This window comes from Rhinolophus sinicus, chromosome 17 (genome assembly GCF_057876585.1).
Source record: "Rhinolophus sinicus isolate RSI-liver-muscle chromosome 17, RSI-T2T, whole genome shotgun sequence".
In the NCBI taxonomy this organism is placed as follows: Eukaryota; Metazoa; Chordata; class Mammalia; order Chiroptera; family Rhinolophidae; genus Rhinolophus; species Rhinolophus sinicus.
In genome coordinates, this window is record NC_142517.1 from 152,719,786 (window position 1) to 152,743,063 (window position 23,278).

The 23,278-nt window shown below is 37.7% G+C and overlaps 1 protein-coding gene across 4 annotated transcripts in view; it reads right to left on the reverse strand.

Annotated features, from left to right (window-relative positions):
* Positions 1–23,278, reverse strand: part of DPP4 (dipeptidyl peptidase 4) — an 81,912-nt gene that overhangs the window by 14,027 nt on the left and 44,607 nt on the right. For all 4 annotated transcript variants that reach the window (XM_019727293.3, XM_019727294.3, XM_074337130.2 and 1 more), the window contains 10 exons: positions 22,170–22,277; positions 21,839–21,906; positions 20,868–20,921; positions 20,381–20,502; positions 18,644–18,691; positions 18,301–18,399; positions 7,313–7,382; positions 4,676–4,870; positions 1,931–1,985; positions 1,250–1,349 (listed from right to left, as the gene is read on the reverse strand). In XM_019727293.3, coding sequence (XP_019582852.2) covers positions 1,250–1,349; positions 1,931–1,985; positions 4,676–4,870; positions 7,313–7,382; positions 18,301–18,399; positions 18,644–18,691; positions 20,381–20,502; positions 20,868–20,921; positions 21,839–21,906; positions 22,170–22,277 — 919 coding nt within the window. The remainder of the gene's footprint in view (positions 1–1,249; positions 1,350–1,930; positions 1,986–4,675; positions 4,871–7,312; positions 7,383–18,300; positions 18,400–18,643; positions 18,692–20,380; positions 20,503–20,867; positions 20,922–21,838; positions 21,907–22,169; positions 22,278–23,278) is intronic.

The window sequence follows — 23,278 nt, forward strand, 5'->3', positions numbered from 1 at the left end:
ATCATATATCATATATGATATGTATATCATATCTATCATAGCTATCATATCATATATATACATCTGAAATTTTAAAAATAGTATTTAAAAATGCATAATGAAGTTGTAAACTTTTAGAAATATGCCTTCAAGTGTCATTTACATATTCCTTCTATCTCATCTTTGTGTAAAATTGTTCAAATTTACACATATATGAGAATTCTAGAAAGTTCCTACGTATTAGATTGGTCCATATACATTGAATGACGTTTTCTCCTTATCATTCATTACGTGTTTCTAAACAAAGATTGTTTCTATTATTTCATTGACCACCAGAGGTCTCCAAAAACAAGCCATCCAATAGAACAATTACTCTCAAGCAGGAAAGTGTTACATATGAAATCAAATACATTGTGTGAGGATCAAATCCTAACTATGTTCTCCATTTTTTTTTTTTTTTTTTTTTTTAGCAGAAAGATAGCAATGTATTTTTCACATTGCCTTCTCTTGACTTGGAGAGGATTTAAAAAAAGCACTTTCCACAGGATTGGTACTACCATATGTTAGGACATAAAATATTTAATGAGCATATTCATTATCAATGGTTCTATCCTTATACTACATAAAGGACTAGAGATGGAGTCAGCAGAGGCACAGAAAAAAATTCATCCCCTCGCCACCTCTGACTCTTCTCGCCTACCGACTGTTGCACTGCTCACTCCTACACCCTTGGCAATTACATGTGTATGTAAGACTATTTAAAATAATACACCTTATAAAATAATATTTTCTGAATAATGAAGAGGATTATCTAGAGTGGCTTTCACTTACTTAGAGGCAATGGTAGAAAACAAACCTCCCAGGAATTCCCCTGTCCCTAGTCTCCTCTTTCCACACAAAGCCCTGTTTATATTTGATTTTTATCAGAAGAGAGATAAATGCTTCTTTTATTCTGCTAATAATTGAAGCCCAAAACTCAAGTTAGAATAAAGATAAGGAAGGATTTATCTGCAGAAATGTAGCATTGGAGATGTTTTGAAATTTGGAAAACAGAATTTGTTGATAACTAAATGTGCAGATAACAGATAATGCCACCCAGCCTTTTATGATAGCAGAATAAGTGTGATTGTTTTACTATAGGTATCCATAAAGTACCTGGAGGATAAGCTATTCATTGTAGAAACACTGAAACCCAAAAAGGAATGGTTTGACCATTGGAATTTTAAGGTCAACACTCAGTATCTCTTTGTACCTGATAGCAATTACATACCGTAGAACTCCCATGCTGACACAGGTGCCACGGCTATTCCACACTTGAACACGTGACTTCCTGCTCCCAGGACCATCGAGGTTACGTACCCTCCATATGACTACAGGATGGAAACAGTTATTTTTATGGAGGTAAAGGAATTAAGGACATATGGTAAGCGAGTCGCAGTTTCTGCATTTCTCACATCTTTATATATTATACCATGCCTCTTTAGAGATAGAAAGCATAGTAGAGGAGGCTTAAATTGGCCTTAATTGGACTGTACTAAAGGCTACAATTTACAGAGCCCTAGTCCCTTTTCGTGGTAGATGTGAGGGAAAAGTATTGAAAAGTTGCTGGGTAATACCAATTACAGAAAAAGTAAAAGCAATAAACACTAAATCTTCACAGACCTTGACTCATGAGAAAAATCTCCCTTCCTCCCTCCCTTGCTCTCTCTTTCCCTCCCTCTTTCTCTTCTTCCTCACTTTTCTCCCTCATCATAACAAACAAATGTGGAAGCCTGGCTAATAGGGGACTCATTGCTCGGAGATCTAAGATATTTTATTTAAACTTTCTTAGATTAAAAGGATAGACATGATTTTCATCTCCAAATATTTACATCCAAAAGATACATTATCCTGCTCTGGGTTATATTCACTAAGAAATGCATATAGATTCATCAGCCAAACAACTACTCACCCAGCCCCAAATTGCAATTCGTTCGTGGTCCACAAATCCCATTTTTGAAAATTGCCTAAAATACATGGAAGAAGTCCATGAATTAGCATTACATTGTATACAGAAAACTAAGATGAGTACACAAATATGAAGCCCTGCCATTTGTTTTCTATTCCATTCTATTAGAAACCAAGATATATTACTGCCGGTAATCAAATAAACATCCGAGATCAATGTCTATCATTTTTAACTTAACAGCAAGATGAACAAGGTTTACTTTTGCTGGACTCCATAAAAATTGTGTGTGTGTGTGTGTGTGTGTGTGTGTGTGTGTGTGTGTGTTTCACAGAAAACAAATCCTGGCAGTTTTTTTTCACAGCTTTATATAAAAATTTGCAGCCCAGATGCACTTTTCTTTACATAATTGAATTTAAATCTCTCCAGATGTTTTTCAGTTTAAGAGAGGCTGCCCCTGCCATGGAGAAATATAGGGGCATGCAGAACATCTGGGTAGGGCTTAGAAATGTATCTGAGCCCCCTACCTGAGAACATAAACATGAATCTCTAAATAAATCCCTTCTTATGCTGGATGTTGATTAGTTAGTTCAGCGTCATTATATAAGGACTTTTTCCTTGATGGATGAAGAACTCTTTTTGCCACAAAATTGTGTTCGGGAATGAAAGCCAGGTAAAGAAAGGCGAGAAATGTTTTATGCACTGGTTTCTTAATCCTACCTTACATCAAAAGATCATTTATTTACTTAAAAAAATCTAGTAAATGGGAACACTTAACTTGTATTGAGGAGTGTGGGAAACCTATGTGTGACTTTGAGAATCTGTGTTTTTCAGTTGATGCTGTCTTAGGCTGCCCTGAGTTAAGCAATATTAGCTAAGCAATATTAAAACAAAATTAAAGTATGTAGTTTTCAACTCCTTACCTTCTCCACATAAACTTTGAAAACTTAGAATACATATGTACAGACATGCACACCAAGTCATGAGTGTACAAGTTGATAAATCTTTACAAACTGAGCATATCCTTAAACAAAGATATAGTACATTATCACCCAGAAGTCTCTGGATCATTTCTCCTTTTGCAAAAGGAAAAAAATAAAATATTTTCCTTTTATTGGATTCTACAAAAATTTCACCGGAATTTGTGCCATGGTTTTTAATTATATATATTCATACATTGGATCACGCAGAATGTACACTTTTGTGTCTGGCTTCTCCCATTCAACAGTCTATTTGTAAGATCCATTTATGTGGTTGTATATAGTTGTTGTTAGTTGCTGAAATACTATCCCATTGTATAAACACTATATCTCATTACTTTATTTTTTATTTTTTATTTTTTTATTGGGGAACAGTGTGTTTCTCCAGGGCCCATCAGCTCTAAGTAGTTGTCCTACAACATAGTTGTGGAGGGCACAGCTCACTGGCCCATGTGGGAATCGAACCAGCAACCCCATTGCTCAGAGCTCGAGCTCTAACCAACTGAGGCATCTGGCTGCTCCCATCTCATTACTTTTTTAACTGGAGTTGCATATTATGGTTACTCAATTCTGTAACTTTAGGGCTTATGTCAATCAGATCTGGAATCTATGTCCTTTCTCACAGAGGACTAACCTGGATAAAAAAAAAAAAAAAATTTAAAAATATTACAGCCTCACTCTTGAACAAATTCATCCTCTCTCTAATTTAAACCTCTTTTTTTTTTTTTAGTTTTAAGGAAAATAGTTAATCATTAACTTTGGTATAAGAGTCTCAGGGATACTCAATAAATTGCCATCTTCTCTTTTTCAGTTGTTCCATTTCTTAAAGGCATTTTCCTCCACCCATTTAATCATTCAGAATTTCACAACGTTATTTTAAATCACCTACTTATATTCCGCAGACATCCACACACTTGGTTATAGAAATTCAAAGATTCCATTTCCTATTTATCAGTTGACTGCAATTGAATATAAGACTTGGAGTGAGACCTGGATTCAAATTCTGACTGACCTTGGCAAATTACCTGACTTAGGAGCCTCTATTTCTTTACCTGAAATATGGGATAAAAACATCCACCTCCCAGGGTTGCTGTGCAGCTTCAAAGATGATTCAAGTAAAACATTTCCCATGTTACATGCACATTACTGAGTAACCATCATTTATAATTAAAATCTCTCAAGTCAGATCATGTTTATCTATAATCCCATAACTGTAGAGCACAAGAATGAGATTCATACTTTCCGAAGCCCTTATAATTGTGAACAACGATGGTTGTGCTCTATAGTTTTCCCAGAATTAGATGAGGAGTAACCCTCATCTAGCCGGTGGTAAGAGCCACTCCTAGGATGTCATAGCCTTCACCCGCCTCTGGTGTAAATGAACACTGGTCTCCTCTACTGATCCCTTACAATAGTCTGCCTGCTTAGATATTTACTCAGGGGTACATATATCCCTCCGTTTGTCCATGTGTTTGATGAATTTTGAGTCTCTGTTCCTTGAAGGTGGTAGCACATATGTCAGTTCCCTTTCTAGAGTCACATACAGAAAGGGATTTAGGAAATATCTTCTTTAAAACTTTATATAAATCTACATAATGATGTACATTTTTATCTAAACATGATAGCTTCACAAAAAATCCACCCCAAAGATGAAAGATTACAAATTCATCCGAGGACACTTTAATTTTTTTGCGTTTTATGAATTTAAAATATAAATTGAGGAGGAAAAAAAAAATCAGATGACCTTTGAATTCATCTCCTAGTCACTCACCTGGCTGCTTCAATTTGATCTTGAACTTCCAGTGTTCCCAGTCGTCTGTTGATTGCGTGCATGATCTTATCTCCTTGGTAACCACTTCCTCTGCCATCAAAGCTAGCTACTATAATGTTTTCTGTGCTTGCAAGGTAAGTAGCCCAGTTGAGTGTGAATGTGGCATCTGCTTTTTGACTACAGGGTCCTGCATACCTGTGAAAAAACCCAAATTGTTAGCCTGTGTGGTTTTCCTAAATCAAATGAGGAGCGCTTATATTCCTTGTCCCTGTGGACAAGACGTGTGCATTTTTTCCCATCATGAGCCTGAAATCGTGCCATCTGAGGTGTTCATCATGGGTTCTCTAAAACTTGACAACATTACTATAATGACTGAGTATTTCCTTCAAAGATACCCATCAGTGTAATCTTTGAAGACTGTTATCAAACACAGACTTTATAGGCCAACATTTTCTAAGCCAGATATATCTTGGAAATCAAACAAATAAATTCTCTAATCGTTCGGATAGGGGGAATTGTGTCATGAAAAATTAATGAGGATGACAATAAATGCAGCTCTGAGTAGATTTTTCCATTTCAGCTTACAAATACTCCTAGACTACAAAGTGTGTTTCCTAGTTTGGATCTTTCTTAAAGATTTTGACTGCCGTGTGATATGCATTGCACTCCCCCCAGTACCCAGCATCATGTTACACACTATTGCTCTGCAAATCATTGTGGAATGGGCCAAAGTATGAATCAACACGATTCCTCAAAACATCAAAGGAGAAGTAAACTGTGTTGGAAAATGGGTATGTGGTTAGGCCTTCTATTTATTAATAAGCTTAACTCCTTTATGTCTACAATTTTCACAAGCTACAACCTACATCCCACGTAGCTGTATGCACAGTCTCCCTCAAGCAATCTCATTTCCCTTTGTTAATCAAGAGAAGCTCCCTATAGTTCATTCCATCTCATTTAAATATATTGACTCTGCACCATCTACAGGACTCCTGGGCCCAGATCTTCTCCAATAACTCTTCCCTCCCCAGCCCATCTCTCCTACTGAGCTGCTCACTGTCCCCTCCGCAGGACTGCCTGGCTGCCTTTGCTAACATTTTCCTCCCTTTCCTGAGGGATGGCAGTCAAAACAGCTTTCATTTTAAATAATTATTGCATTATTTTAATTTTTAAATAAACATTGTAACATTCTAACTTTAAAATGAAGGTACTCAGTCATGCATTTCTTGGGCATGTAAACATTTTTTAACGTGTGCAATGTCTTGGTCCTTTGGATGATATTAAATTTGGTAGAGCAACAGCTTCTCTTAATAATAGTTAACATAACATTAAATAGCATTATTTTTAAAAATAGAAAACAAACTTTAGACATCTAAGGACATGAAGAGGAAAATTACTGAAAAGAAATGACACTAAATTTACCTTTTTTCTCTCTCTCTTTTTTTAAAACTTAATTATTACTTACTAGGGAGTCAAAGAAGACAAAAATATCACTCTTTTCTAAAGGATCCTTTTTTCGGGACTGGGGGCTAAAGCCTAAAGAAAATTAATGGTCACTAAAGTCAAAACTAGGCTTAATGAAAATCAAATAGCACATCTGGAAGTCTAAAATACCTCTTTCTCTTTCTTTGAGCTCTTATGTTTTGTTTATATGGAACTTGAAATACAATAGAAGAAGGTTGTGCCTGATGAATACTTTATTTCCTTTTCTTTTCCTTTTTTCTTTTCTTTCTTTCTTTCTTTTTTTTTTTTTTTTGCTAGTAACAACTTAAAAGTGTTGCCCCTGAGCTTGAGCTTCAGTTTTCTCTTCTATATAATTGGCCTCATACATGGGTTTGCTATGTGAGTGAATTAAGGCAAATTACCTGGCCGACAGCAGGCACCAAGCACATTTGTTATTTTGTTTTGTTTGTAATAAAGGAAATGAGTCATGTTAAAACAGGAAGACTGGAATTGTGGTATTATGGGTGAGGTCAGCACTTTTGGAAGGATTAAAGTAAAATGTATTCCTAATAATTATCAAAGTTATTTTACAAAGCTGCCATATTTAGAATTCACATGAGTTCACAGTTGCTGCTCAAAGACTTGTGATTTCAGAACTTTCTCCATGACTTGAAGAAGTTTGGATTATAATGAATACTTTCCTATGTCACATATGTTCTCTTCACCAAAAATGGGAATGGAAAATACCAGGCAGGGATATTTCAGGAACTAAAGAAACAGAAACCTGATATCCTAATGAATGAAAGGCAATCATGAGAGACATTTACGAAAGTTTGGGGGTAAGGAAACTGTAAAAACTGTTGATACCCATCTCTTGCTCATTAAAATGCCCACAGTGAAAGAATGAAAATGGGGACTTGAGAATTCCTTTGGAATTCCATTGGAATTCAGGGAAACAAAAGCCATATACCATTTTGATGAAAGAAGACTACCTTCTCTTTTAGAAAGAAGGTAGAAAACACAGGTTTGGGTTTGTGGTTACAAAATGGAAGGAAGAAATAGTAAAATTGCTTCACAATGATTCCGGAAGACAGAAAGGGTGCATTTGGCTATATTTATCAGTCAGCTAAACTAGGAAAAAAAAAATAGTATGATGGTTAATTTCTAAATATTTCCCTCCTCTTGAATACTTACACATCTATTAGTAGAGGATATTTCTTGGATTTATCAAAATGAGGAGGCAAGATCATCTGATACCAAAATTCTAAACAAATGGAAAGATTAATTAGTGAATTAAGAACAATTATTAGCACATGATTTTGGTTCCTTACCTGTCAATGATAAGTCATATCCAGTGTTTAACAATTTGTTAAACTAGGATTAAAAAAATAAAATGAACTGGTTCAATTCAGCATGTTTTTAAGAAACATAGACATTCTCCTTTAGGTTACAATACTAATTCAGATGAAAAGAATAAAGTTGTTTCTAATGTATTTATTAAATACATTTGTGCCTCATAAAATAAAAATGCATTTTAGAATTGCTAATGTTTTGTTTTTACAATTCTGTTCTTTTGGCATTTGATCTACTTATCTAGTTTGTTTATGGCTTATGTTCTAAGTTTGCTTCCAAAATGTTTTCCTCTTTTTGAATTTCCTTAAAGATACTTAGGATTTTTAGTTGGTCCCAATTCTATTTTAAAATTCTGATTTAATAACGTTTTTGTAATTGTTATTGCCATGCCACACCTCAAAGCTGAGTTCCCATTCTCAGTTGTGTGTTTCACAGAGTAAGTCAGGTTTACATGGAGCAAACCGTTGTGTACGTTCTACTTGACCTTTCGTAGATCTGTTTAATTCTCTGTGCTTGATTTAACATCAGTTTAATAAAATTTGTCCCTAAATAATGAATTGGTTTCCTTTGTTTCCAAATTCAAGATGATGAGCTTGACTAATAAATCTAAAAGAGAGAGAGAGAGAGAGAAAAAGGAGAGTCGTTCCATATTTTAACAAGATTATTTCCATCATCCGTGGATTTAACGTGTAGGGAAAAACTTCCCTATCTCTATCTCTAGAGCTGCTTCTTCCTATGTTTATCTTTGATTTTGTTTTTTGTTACAATATTTTGGTTAAGGAAAAAAGAAAGGGTTAGGAGGAGTACAAACTTCATATAGATTTTTTTCAATTGGTATTTTACTGATTATTTTATGCCTTCTGATTAAATATATATATAAAAACAAAAATTCTAGTCTATTATATTTTGAACTATCAATTGATCTTTTTTTTACAAACAAAAATATAACACAAAATAATCTTTATTGTAAATCGATGCAGCCAATTGATTCTCACAGAATACTTTTGTTGATTTTTGCTGAAGTCTTGCATTTAAAGCCAGCCTACAGTTTCAATTGACAAGTATCTATCAAATATAAACATTGATTGATATTTTAATTTACATTAACATATGAGACAAAAATGAAACAGCAAAGACATATTGAAACTTCAATATTTTGTAAATGAAGTAAGCAGCTTCTTTGTTGAATTGGTTAATAATGTTCAAATACTGGAAGAATATTTCTCAATTTGTTGTGCTATCCACAATGTAATTTCTACAGATATGAGACACTTAAGTTTAATCTGCGTTATTAACATTTTTCATCACTTTTTTATTTTCTTACTTAATTTTTTTATTTTTTGAAAAGATTTTTATTAAAATATAGCTAACATACAACATTATGTTAGTTTCAGGTGCACACCATACTTTTCAACATTTATACACCTAAAGAAGTGATCACTATAATAAGAGCAGCAACCATATGACACTGCATGATGCTATCACAATATTATCGACTATATTTCCTATGTTGTACATTACATCTCCATGACTTATTTGTTTTATACCTGGAATATGGACCTCTTATGCCCCTTCAACTCCCCCCCCTTTTAAAAATTTTCAATTACACTTGACAATATTATTTAACATTAGTTTCAAGTATACAGCATAGTGGTTAGTCAATTATATAATTTTAAAAATGATCCCCCTGACTAGTCTAGTACTTACGTGGCACTATACATAGTTATTACCATATCATTGACTATATTCCTTGAGCTTTACTTTCCATCCCCATGACTATTTTGTAACAACCAGTTTATCCTTCTTAATCCTTTAATATTTTTCACTCTGTCCTCCAACTCCCCTCCCATCTATCACAACAACAAATCTAGTACCAATCTGACACCATACATAGTTATTACAATATTATTGACTATAATCTTTATGCTATACCCTACATCCCCATGATTACTTTGTAACAACCAATGTGTACTTCTTAATCCTTTCCATTTTTCACTCACTCTCAACACCCCTCCCATCTGGCAAATATCAATATGTTCTGCATACCTATGAGTTTGTTTCTGTTTGTTTTGTTCTTTAGATTCCACATATAAGTGAAATCACACTGCATCTGTCTTTCTCTGTCTTATACTCCACTCAGCACAATACCCTCCAGGTCCATCCATGCACGCACAGATGGCAACAACCCTTCCCATTCCATGGCTGAGCAATATTCCATTGTGTATATGTACCACCTCCTCTTTATCCATTTTTCCACTGATGGACACCCAAGCTGCCTCCACATTTCAGCCATTGTAAACAATGCTGCAGTGAACACATGCATGCACATATCACCTCAAAGTAACATTTTGGGTTTCTTTAGATAAATGCCCAGAAGTGGGATTACAGGATCCATTTTCATCTCTTGTTATAGTCTTTGTTTTAAAGTCTATTTTGTTTGGTATAAGTATTGCTATCCTAGCCTTTTGTTTTGTTTTGCTTTTTTCATTTCCATTTTAATGAAATATCTTTTCCATACCTTTACTTTCTATCTGTGTGTACTTTTTAATCTGAAGTGAGTCTCTTGTAGGCACATATAGGAGGGTTTTGTTTTCTTATCCATTCAGCCCTCCAATGTCTTTTGATTGGAGTACTTAATCCATTTACATTGAAAATAATTGTTGATAGATATGTAGCTATTGCTATTTTATTCATAATTTTCATCTTTTTTTTTTTTTCCATCTTAAAGAAGTCCCTCAAAGATTCCTTGTAATACTGGTTTGGTGGTGATGAACTCCTTTAGCTTTTTTTTTTTTTTTTTTTTTTGTCTGTCTCTTTATGTGTACTTCAATGCTAAATGATAGCTTTGCTGGATAATCTTGGTTGTAGATCCTTGCTTTACATCACTTTGAATATTTTGTGCCAATCCCTTCTAGACTGCAAAGTTTCTGTTGAGAAATCACCTGATAATCTTATGGGAGCTCCTTTATAAGTTACTAGTTGTCTTTCTCATGCTGCTTTTAGGATTCTTTCTGTCTTTAATCTTTGCCATTCTAATTATAACGTGTGGGCCTCTTTGGGTTCATCTTTTTTTGGGACTCCCTGCACTTCCTTGTATGCCTATTTCCTTCCCCAGGTTAGGAAAGTTTTCAGTCATTATTTCTTCAAATAGGTTCTCAATCCTTTGCTTTCTTTCTTCTCCTTCATGTACTCCTACGATGCGAATGCTATTATGCTTGATGTAGTCCCAAAGGTCTCTTAAACTGTCCTCACATTTTTGGATTCTGTTTTTCTTTTTGCTGTTCTGATTGGGTGTTTTCTGCTATCCTCCCTTCCAAATTGCTGATTCGATCCTCTGTTTCATATAGTCTGCTGGTGATTCCTTCTAGTGCATTCTTCATTTCAGTTATTGTATTCACTTCAGACTGGTTCTTTTTTATGGTTTCTGTGTCTTTTTTTTATTTTTATTATTATTCGTGCTGTCTCTTTGTTGAAGTTCTCACTAAGTTCCTTGAGCATTCTTATAGGCACTGTTTTTCACTTTTTAAATTTTTAAAAATTTTTATTGGAGAATATTGGGGAAGAGTGTGCTTCTTTCCAGGGCCCATCAGCTCCAAGTCATTGTCCTTCAATCTAGTTGTGGAGGGTGCAGCTCAGCTTCAAGTCTAGTCGCCATTTTCAATCTTAGTTGCAGGGGGCGCAGCCCACCATCCCATGCGGGAACTGAACCAGCAACCTTGTTGTTAAGAGCTCGTGCTCTAACCAACTGAGCCATCTGGCGTCCCTCCAGCAGCTCAGCGGCAGCTCATTATCTTCATTTTAGTTGTCGAGAGCACAGCTCACTGGCCCATGTGGGAATTGAACCAGCCACCCTGTTGTTAAGAGCTTGTGCTCTAACCAACTGAGCCATCCAAATGCCCCCTATAAGCATTGTTTTGAACTCTGTGTCTGGTAGCTTGCTTGCTTCCATTTTGTTTAGTTGTTTCTGGAGTTTTCTCCTGTTCTTTCATTTGGGATGCATTTCTTTCTTTCCTCATTTTTGCTGCCTCTCTGCTTGTTTCTATGTATTAGGTAGATCTTCTATATCTTCCAGTCTTGGCTGGGTGGCCTGTGGGGCCCAGTGGCACAGTTTCCCTGGTCACCTGAGCTGGGTACTCCAGGAATTTCCCTTATGTGTGCCCTCCTGCTGTAGTTGAGCCTTGATTGCTCTTGGCACATCTGTGGGTAGTTTTGACCCTTGGGCTGATTGGCTGTGGGTTTTGGTCGTGACCACATCTTACGAGCTACTATGAGGGGTGCAAACCCCACAGAATGGGATTTGTTCCAGTGGGCTCTGGAGTCTGTTGAGACTGCCCCATGTGTGCTGTTTGTGGGGTTAATTGGATGGTGCTCTGCTGTGGTCTGAAGACAATATTGAAGTATATTGGTTCTGGGGCCTCTTGGGAGGGGCTGTGGTGCAGGCCTATGTCACCGACTGCCTGTGACAAGCCAGGGACTACCTGTAGGAGCTACAAAGCAATCTGCAGTTTTTTGCTGCCTGTGATAACACTGAAGGCATGTGGGAGATGCCATGCTGTGAACCGAGGACAGCTGCCACCAGTACTGGGCCTGGGGTAGCTCTGTAAAAAGCTAGGACACCCCGAGGTAAATTCTGGTTGTTGCCAGTGCTAAGCCTCGAGCAACTCAGTCAAAGTCTCTGAGGCCAGTAACTGCCTGCCTGGGGGCCATGGACTCTGATAGATTTCCAAGAAAGAGTGCAACATGAGTAGGGCTGGCTGCTAGCCAGAAAGTGCTGCTGGTGTTGGGGTAACTGGGTAGGGCAGGTACCCAGTGAGTCAGCAGGTTGAAGCAGTAGAGCTCACCAGGCCAATCAGATTTAGATTTGGCCTGTGGGGGCGGGCTCAACGCAGGCAAGATGGTGCTCGCCTGCCAGCTGCACTGGAGAAGGACCCCACACAGAAAATGATGACTACTCTCCAGCCTTCACCTGGAAGCAACGCACCTAGTCTGCCCCCCGAGTGCCTCTGATGCACCTTGAGCCACTGTCCCTTCGCTGGAACCCATGGTGAGTACCTGCGAGTGAGAGAGCCTGTGCGTGGGCTGTTTCAGAATACACCTGGGTTTCCTGAAGCTTTGTGTCCCACCCAGATGGTCGGAATCTCCACTGTTTTTCACAGCCAGATGTTGTGGGGGCTTCTCTTCCAGGCACCAGTACTCTGGGTGTGGGGGGCTGGTGTCTCTTGCTCCTCTGAGGTAACCTCTGTGGCCACAATATCCCTCCTGATTCTCAACCGGCACAAGGAGGTTTTGAGACTGCCCTTTTCTCATCTCTACCTCTCCTACCAGTCTCAACGTGGCTTGTTCTTTATATTATTAGTTACAGAGCTTTTGTTCAGCCAGACTTCAGATGGTTCCCCTGGTTGATTGTTCTGTAATTTAGTTATAATTTTAATGTATTCACGAAAGGAAACAGGCACAGTGTTTATCTACTCTGCCATCTTGGATCTCCTTTTTCATCACTTTTAAATCATGCATTCTCTAAGGAGGTGATATGGCCCCATGGAGGCAAAAACTGGCTCTTGGGAAAGGGCAAAACATAATATTCTTTGTATGTATAAAGCATAGATATGCATAGAGTACATAAACAGTAGTATATCTGTGGTTTAAATATTCATGTGGGAGAAATAGTTAAGACAAAAACATCCAAAAGGCTCCTTAGGGTGGTGATAATAATAAAACAAAACAAAACAAAAGTTGAGAAAACTTATTTAGACAATCAACAAAACAAGGTATAAAGCCCTGATTTGTAGCATTTGCTGATTACTGTGGTATAAATACTCCCAACATGGCCAATTTCAAGCCACTAGTATGACATCACTGAATATGGATTTGGGAAGAGAGGTACAGTAGCATTCCATTATATATTTCCACTATGCAAAAATAATAGATGCAAAGAACCTCAAGAGCATTTAGAGAATAGCAAAGTGTAATAAGATAATTAGAAAATGGTGAGTTTTAAGTGTTATAAATTATTAAATTGAATGTTTATATAATTTTTTAAAATCAAAGGCTTTATTTAAACAAATAGCTTACAAAATCCCGCAAAATTTAATTATTGTCTTTCATGAGCAGTTGTGAGCTAGCTCTTGCACACCACTAGATGGTAAATGCAAAATTTATCCGTGGGGCTGCCTCATTGGCACCTGAAAGAGACAGCTTTTCTTTCTTTCTTTTTTAAGATTTTTATTAAAATATAGCTAACATATAATATTATATTAGTTTCAGGTGTACATCATAATTATTCTACAGCACCCACCTGGCACTATACATAGTTATTACCATATTATTGACTATATTCCTTATACTATACCCTACATCCCCCTGACTACTTTGTAACAACCCATTTGTGCTTCTTAATCCCTTCCCCTTTTTTACTCACCCCCAACCCCCTCCCACCTGGCAATCATCAAAATGTTCTCTTTATCTCTGAGTTTGTTTCTGTTTCATTTGCTTGTTTATTTTATTCTTTAGATTCCACTTATAAGTGAAATCATATGACATTTGTGTTTTGCTGTCTGACTTACTTCACTCAGCAAAATGCTCTCTGCTCCATCTATGTTGTTGCATATGGCAAGATTTCATTCTTTTTTTAATGGATGAGTAATATTCCATTGTATATATGCACTACCTCTTCTGTATCCATTCATCCATTTAGTAACAGCCAGAGTGGCTTCATATCTTGGCTATTGTAAATAATGCTGCAGTGAGCATATGGGTGAGCACGTCCCCTCATAGTAGCATTTTGGGTTTCTTCAGATGATTACCCAGAATCATCTGGAGTTACCAGGTCCTTCTTTGTCTCTTTTTATAGTCTTTGTTTGAAAGTCTATTTTGTCTGTAGAAGTATTGCTACCCCAGATTTTCGTTTGTTTCCATTTTCATGAAATATCTTTTTCCATCCCTTTACTTTCTGTCTGTGCATGTCTTTTGATCTGAAGTGAATCTCTTGTAAGCAGCCTATGTAAGGGTCTTGTTTTCTTATCCATTCAGCCCCTCTATCTTTTGATTGGAGCATTTAATTCATTTGCATTAAAAGTAATTGTTGATAGGTATATAGTAATTGCCATTTTATTATTTATATTACTTATTTATTTATTTATTTACTTATTTATTTATTTATGTCTTAAAGAAGTCCCTCTAAGATTCCTTGTAATACTGGTTTGGTGGTGATGAACTCCTGTAGCATTTTCTTGTCTTTTTTTTATTCTAAATGACAGCTTTGCTGGGTAGAGTAATTTTGGTTGTAGGCCTTGATTTTCATCACCTTGAATGTTCCTGCCAATCCCTTCTGGTCTGCAAAGTTTCTATTGAAAAATCAGCTGACAATTTTATGGGAGCTCCCTTGTAGGTAACTAACTGCTTTTCTCTTGCTGTTTTTAAGATTCTCTCTTTGTTTTTTACCATTGGCATTTTAATTATGATGTGTCTTGGTGTGGGCCTATTTGGGTTCATGTTGTTTCGGAGTCTTTGTGCTTCCTGAGCTTGTATATCTATTTCCTGCACCAGGTTAGAGACGTTTTCTATCATTATTTCTTCACATAGGTTTTCAATTCCTTTCTCTCTCTCTTCTCCTTTTGGTACCACTGTGATGTGAATATTGGTATGCTTGATGTTTTTGCAGAGGCCCCTTAAACTCGTCTCATTTTTTTTTTTTTTTTGCCATTCTTATTAGGTATTTTCTGCTACCTTTTCTTCTAAATCACTGATTTGATCCTCTGATTAACCGAATCTACTGTTAATTCCCTGTAATGTATTCTTCATTTCCATTATTTCTGACTGGTTCTTTTTTATGTTTTCTATTTCCATTTTTATGTCTCTTATCTCTTTGTTGAAATTCACACCAAGATCACTGAGCATCCTTATAACCAGTGTCTAAAACTCTGTGTCTGGTAGATTGCTTGTCTCCATTTTGTTTAGTTCTTTTTCTGGAGCTTTGTTCTGTTCTTTTATTAGGGACATGTTTCTTTGTCTCCCCATTTTGGCTTCCTGCCTGTGTTTGTTTCTATGTATTAGGTAGGGCTGCTATGTCTCCTGGTCTTAGTAGAGTGGACTTATGTAGTAGGTGTGCTGTGGGGCTCAATGGTGCAGTCTTCCTGGTCACCTGAGGTATGCACTTCAGGTTCGTCTCTTGTGTGGGTTTTGTGTGCCCTCTTCTTGTAGTTGAGACTTTGTTGCTGTTTGCACATCAGTTGCAGGGATTGACCCTTGGGCTCATTGGTTGTGAGGACTGTGACTACAGTGGAGGAGTTGTGGTGCAGGGGCTGACCCTACAGAGCAGGCTCTGCCTCAGCAGGGCTTTGGTGCCTGCCTAATCCACCACTTGGGTGCGTTATCCTTGGAGGTGGCCAAGTGATGCTCCAGCTCAGTTTGAAGCTGGCCACTGGGCATGCCAGCCCCAGAACCATTTGGGAGGAGACTCGCTGCAGGTCAAGTTCAGTCTCATCCCGTGTCCCACCTGGGGCCACTGGGGAGGAACCACAAAGCAATCCACAGATAGCTGCTGGCTGCACTGTGCTTAGAAGTGCCTCAAGAGGCCAAGCCTTGAAACAAGGTCGACTGCTGCTAGTGCTGGGCTTAGGACTGCTCAGCCAGAAGTATAAGACATGTTCAAGCCTCATGTTGGTTGTCTGGGTTCTGCACATCTTTGAGAGACCTTAGGAAAAATCTGCAGCATGAACCAAGGTAGGCAGTTTGTACTAAAAAGCCACTAGAAGTGACTTGAGAGTGTGCCTGAAAGTTGGGTGGGTTGGGTCTCAGAATCACAAGGTGTGGTGAATGCATAGGGTTAGCCAGCTTGATAGAGCCTCAGATATGGCAGCCATCTGTGTTTGCACATGGGGAAGGAGAAGGGCTCAACAAACAGACAGTGGCTTCTGCCAGCTCCTCCATCTGGGAGAAAGCTGCCCCTCTAGCCCTCATCCTGAAGCCAGACAACTCAGTTCCCCACCATATGTCCCTGTCACCGCTCTAGCTGATGTCCCACCACTGGAGCTCAGATTCGGTCAGTGAGTAAGTCCTTGAGTGGTCCCTTTAGGAAGAGTGCCTGGGACCCTGGCTACTCTCTGTCTCACTCAGTTACAATCTCCACTGTTTTTCACAACCAGAAATTATGGGGATTTCTCTGCCTGGCATTGGGACCCTGGGCTGGGGACCCTGGTGTGACAGTGGGACCCCTCACTCCCTGGGCGGGGGGTGCCTCTGCAGCTGAAATATCCCTCCTGATTTTTAACGGACACATGCAGGTGTGGGACCAGCCTGTTCTGCATCTCTGTCCCTCCTACTAGTCTCAATGTGGCTTTTTCTGTATGTCTTTAGTTGTAGAGCTTTGGTTCAGCAAGATTTCAGGCAATTCTCAATGATGGTTGTTTTATAGTTTAGTTGTAATTTTGATGTGGTCATGAGAGAAGGTAAGCAGTATTTACCTACTCTGCCATCCTGACCAGAATTCTCCCTGATTATAATGTTTTTAATGAATATGTCCAATCTACCATTTGATCGCTCTTTTGTTTGAATCAGCATTAGTTGATTGGAAGTGTTTCAGTTCTACCTTTCTGAAGACTCACAGTCTTTTCTTTCTAGTCCTCAGTCCAACCCCCTCTTTGCTCCCTCCTCCCAGACTCTCCCTCAGGCCCTCTTTTCCTGGAGTTCAACTGATATAACACCTCCCAACTGGACCCTCCCACTCTGGCAGCTCCATCCTTCACTCTCTATCTGGTTATCCATCTAATCCTGTGGTTTCCCTGACCCTAAAACCTTCTGGAGCTCCCCACTGTTTACCAACTGAAATAGAATGCCATATCTCAGTATTCAGTGCCTTCACCACCTGGCAGTCCAATTAGCTCTCCAGAACTCTCTAAGCCCTTGCCAGTTAAGCCTGATACAAGGGGGTGGGGGTAAGTGACACACTGCATTACCTAGGAACTTATTACAAACTCAGAATCCTGGGCCCATGCTGACCAGAATGTACAAGTTAACAAGGTCCCAGGTGACTCATATGCACATTCAGTTTGAATAGCACTGCTCTAAGCTATTCTTCAGAAGTACCCTACACTTTCCAGTGCTTTTCCTGCTTCTTAATATTAGATGAGTTGAGTCTTTTGTATTACTATCCTATATTAAGAAAATAATAAATCTAAAATCCTGATGGATTCCCCCTCCCTTATGAGTTGTCAGCCCTTAATTGAAAAAAACAACAACAACAAGCAAACAAATAAAAATAAACAAATTACAAGATTCCCTACTCAAAGAAACCCATTGTTCTTAGCGGTCTCTGAATATAATCCATCTATTATATTCAGCTATTAGGCCAGGGACTTGGCTAACTATTGAGGCATAGGAGGTTAGGATAAATTCAAGATTTCTCTCCTGAGACTGAAGTTTCAGCATCTTATAGTCAACCCTATTTTTTTTTTTTATACAATCATTTCAAATATTTTTTGATCTCTTTGGGTTAAAGATAAACTACATTAGCATATCATTAAGTTAAACACACATTTAAGACAATAATAGAACAGAGTTACTATTGGAATGAAATTGAATTAGCAATAGTGCATTTTCTGTAAATAACTTTCCTCTTAACACAATAAATTTTACATAGAATGGTACTGTATTTTAAGACAAATGAATGTAAAAGTAGCAGTTCTTGTAACAGAACATTTCATGGAGAAATAACCTTAAATTAGATTTATATACAATATAAAATGCATATTTTCAGATCAAGTTATCACATATAGTTACATTTTTATTGGTGTTTCCATGAAAAGTTCTGTTCCCAGAGAAATTTAACTTACTTGTTTCATTCAAAATAATGAAGTTCAGTTCTTTTGTGGGCATCTGGACATCCTGCAGCATTTTAGCCAAAGCTGAATTGTCTTCCAGGACTCTCAATTCTAAACAAATATTTGAGACAGCAGTAATTCATTACAATGTGAAGAATTTGAGTTGTTCAAAGCTATAAGGAACAAGTCGGCAATTCACTGATGGGATTTTACATTCAGATTGCAAGCTTTATGTTCAATGTCATTGCTAAGACACTCTAAAATCAAAGAAAATCCCACTATCCTAAGTACATGTTGGTCCTATTTACACACATTTTCCTAAAAAGCAAATGAATGGTGAAATATTTGAAAATACCTTTATCATTGCTGCTGCTATGCATGGTATAGCGGGGCAGACCAGGGCCTGTAAACATAATCAGGGGAAAATATGGTTTAGAGGTTTTGTTTTGTTTTGTTTTTAAAGAGGATAGCATACTTTTCAAAACTAGCATTTATTATCATTTCAGTTTGATAGAATAAATATCAGAGCGGATACGGGGCTTAATAAGTATTAGCTGTTTTTCCTTCCTTAAAATAGTGCAATTTGAGTGTAAGAAATATTACCGGAAAGGCACACGGCTCAGGAGAGTGAAGCAGGGAATGAACGTCTGGCCCTGCTGGTGCCTTGGGCACGTTATCATTTCTGTGCCCAATTTCCTCATTTGTGCACTAAACATAGGGACCCCAGGAGAGCTGCTGTCCTTCCTGGCTCTCTAAATCCACAATCCTGCTAAAACCATACCAGCTGTCAGGCCCCACTCTCCTTAAGGCAGAGCTCTGGAGCCAGCCTCACCTGGGGGCGGGGCGTATTTCCCTCCCGCTGTCCCCACCCTGTGGAGTCCCGAGGCCCTCAGCCCCTCAGCACAACTGCAGAGTGCTTCACTTGGATAAGCGATTCCTCTCTGGCATACATAAGTGTTTTTTCTCATCTGCACACATCTTCACTATCCCAACTGTGGAATTGCAGAGTGGGAGGTAATGTATAGAAAAGCTTTTTAATTTTGATGCGTTTAGATAATAATAGTAATTTTTACACTTGATCAGAACAACAGCAGAGGCATTATACAGACCTGGGTTTGAATCTGGCTTACCTGCTGTGTGACTTAGGACAACATATCTGTGCTTCTCTCTCCTCACATATAAAATGAGGATGAGATTATCGATATTATAGGGTTTCCTTAAGGATCATACGAGATCATGAATGTAAAACTTTTAGCACAGTGCCTAGTATTAAAACACATGCCCAAGAGATGATGACTGAAAATAGCCACAGTAAAGAAACATAAAGAAAAATATAATAGTAAAGAAAGATTCAAATAACTGGTTTGGAGACCTCTTTTTGGACAGTTCTGTTCAAAATATCCAGATTCTTTCTGTCATTTTGAGAAATAGTCTAGCACAGTGCTTAATGAAGGGCTGGGAAGGCCCAGTCCTGTGTGTGAATCCTGTTATGCCTTTATTTGCTGTGTGATCTGTGGACATCACCTTGCCTCGCCTTGTCCAGGTTTCTTCATTTATAATAAAGAAAATGGTAATAACAATAGCAATAGAAGATAGAGCTGTAAGCATATTGAGGGGCAGGCACCACCCACATCCAATTGCTCATTTAAAGAGGCAAGTGCATAAAATAATAATTAAAAAACCCGCAATATGTGTGGAGAAAGATAAAGTGTCTCTGTTATACATAAGTTCTGGGGTGTGAGTCTTTTCAGTCTAAAGCAAGCTTCTTGGTTGGAATAGGAAGGAAGGGTGATTAACTCACCACTTAAATGTGAGTGAAGAGAATGTACATGATTTCAAGAACTCCTCAGATTCAAAAGCAGAGAATTGAGCAGGGCAGAAACAGTGTTTCCTAAACTAGACACAGAAAGAGAGACTTCAGGCATGAAGACACTGAGCCAGGAGGGTGGTAAGAAGGTTGTTGAGACAGAGGAGGGACAATCAGCTGGGGAGGGAAGGGAAGGGAAAGCATGAAGGCTGAAGGGATGCAGGGAACTATCGCGGATGAGCATTCTGAGTCCCCAGCACCGCTGCTTTCCCTCCCTGTCCTTACCTGAGCATCTCAGTTGATAGTACTTCGCCTCTTTACTAAACGATGCAGAATAGTACTGACACTCTTTTGGATTCAGCTCACAACTAAGACATGTCACTTTTGTGTAGTCATTAAGTTGGATTCTGTAAAACCAGTGGTAGAGATTAAGTGCTTGATTAAAGGACCAACAAAAGAAAGGAATTGAATAATGCTATATTGTAGTTTCAAAAATATCAGAATGCCAAAGCAATCCTTAAAAACCTTTTAAAGTGGGATAAGCATGCAAATTAATTCATAATAACTTCAAACCTTCGATTATTTGAAAATATCACAAAACATCTAATAAAGTAATTGTTTTTGTTAACATGCAGATTGATTTGTAATGGAATAAAAGCATTTGAGAGCAATTTCAGTTTAATATATTAGTTAGGACAAGGAAAAAAAAAAGAGTCCAGAAATTATTCATCAGCTAAAAAGGCTCTAGTCAACAACTCGATAGTGCCCTTACTTATAAAGATTTCTTCCTCCTGGCATGCCTTTATATTCATTACTAATGTAGTATCTGGGAAGAAAACAAATGAAATATACATTAATTATGTTTTTTAAGGAAAGTCAAGTACACTCCATTTACTCTACACCAAGCATTAGTGCTCATACAAATGCGTGTGCATTTAGTGCTTGCCCTTCTTTTGTCATTGTTCCCCGTACCCTTATACCCAGAAACCATTCCCCCCCCATCATCTCTAAATAGGGGATTCTTTTTATTTAATAGACCAAAAGATCTGAATGCTCCCTTAATTTACATGACAAGTGAAAACTCAAAATAAGTCTATTGTAAGAAAAATATGACTGGACAACTAGTCTGAAATTAAGACCCCATTTCTCTATGTGGATTTCCATATTTTCTGATCTATAACACAAATTCTGGTGGCAGTATCCCATCAAAGAGAACCTTCAAAAACTGCTTTGGGTGGTGGCAAAATTCTTCCAGGTGAGACCAATAAAAACATTATAAATGTGCTTAAGATTCTAATGAAATTTAACACTCCCTTTCCCAGCAACTCGTGTGTGGCAGTTGACAGCCCCTGCAAAGCTTTCCATTTTCCAAAGAGTAAGGCTGAGACAAGGACAGATAAAATAGCCTCTCCGAGCCTTCCCAAAATTCAGTGCTGGCTGAAATTAAACAAAATGCCCCTGAGTGCTAGTTCAATATTCCAGGATGGTTAAGAAAAAGGCTACAGCTCTTCTGCTATAAAGCAGGTAAGAGCAAGAGGTACTGCTGCTTCATGGCAGCGTATCAAATCTGCTAAGCATATGTGAAAATCATTAAGGCTTCCGTATGTTAAAAATAAAAAAGTGTACTGAACACATTCCAAACAGACTACTCTTTATTTGTAGGAGATTTTCCCCCATTTCTGGGCAAAGAGGGTGTTATTACGACAAGCACGTTTACATGGTATCGATTATTAGAGTACTCACAGGTAATCACTGTTAAGAGCTGCTATACTGATGACTTCCCAGGCTCCTTTTGTAATAAATGTGCAATTCTGATGGGATTAAAAAAAGAGGTTGATTAGCTTCTCTAGTCAAGGTTAAGTGGAGGATTAAATCACATATCAGGAATTCAGATTATCTCATGTCTTTTTCTTGGGTCTCCCCATGCCAGTCACTTTACTCCAGATACCTCCAGAGGAATATGAATTAATCTGATTATTTGAACACACTGATTGACTTTACCCAATGACCTCTACCTCAAGTTAGTTTCATAAAGAGGAGAGCCACCCGAAATAAATTATGTGAGAATACTCACTTGTGTATCTATTTGGAAAAAACAAATGTGTTTGTAGCCCTCTTTATCGCTGATGATTTTGTAGAAACTTTTCCCATCAGAGGTAAAATGAGGTTCTGAAGGCTTAAACTGGAAAATAATAGAAAACAAAAAAACACATTAAAGCACTTTAGTTTCATCTCAGTACCAACTTTAGTTTTAGAAAGTCCTCCCAACACCCATGCTTCATTTACTTGACAAATGAAACCAGAGTGTCTGAAAAGAAAATTCTCCTTCTAGAAAAGGCAGACAACAAGATCTAACTCCTAGGGAATTTTTGTGTGAAGAGTAAATGAGAGAATGAACAGAAAGGGGCTTGCTTTACAAAGGATACTCAACACATAGCAGTGGATACTGCTTTCTTGGACATCTCTCTTTGGAGGATAACTCTATGACTTCTGACCATAAGTGTGCAAAAATTAGCATTAGCTTTTCAGTTTCAAGAATTTCGTTTCCTCAGTGTCACAAATGTGCTTTCTTGAAACAGACTAATATTATTTTTGACTATTTTAGGTTGGATGTGGTTTGTAATTTGAGGGACATTTTTCTCCCTTTTAGACATATTTCTTTTTGAAAACGAGACTTAGAAAGTCTTTAACCATTTCTGGTCTAGACACCGTACGGAATATGCCATGTATTTCAGTACAGAAACATTCATATTATCATTTTATTATAAATCTTTCCATTTTGCTAAATAGGATCAACCGTTTACAAAAAAAAAAAAATAGTTGTATAGAAATGTAGAACGGAATTTCCATTTTTTATGGTTTGATAAAAGATAATTCTCAGAACATAATGTAGTTTAAGCAGAAGAGTATCTACCCCAGCCTGAAAGGAATATGTTACTTTATAACCGATTTCCTTACTACATTTGAGAGCAGGTAGGAGATGGTCTTTTAAAATTGTTGGTTCACTTCACCCTCGATGTTTCTTATCTCATCAGCTTCCATTTGTGGAATGAAGAAAAATGCTTCCCTGTTCTATTTAGTGATTCAAAGCGAATTCATTTATGGAGCAAGCTGAGGCGTGCAGTACACTTGGTGTTCTCATTACAGAGCTCTGAAACACATTCCCCTCTCTAGACCTGTGTT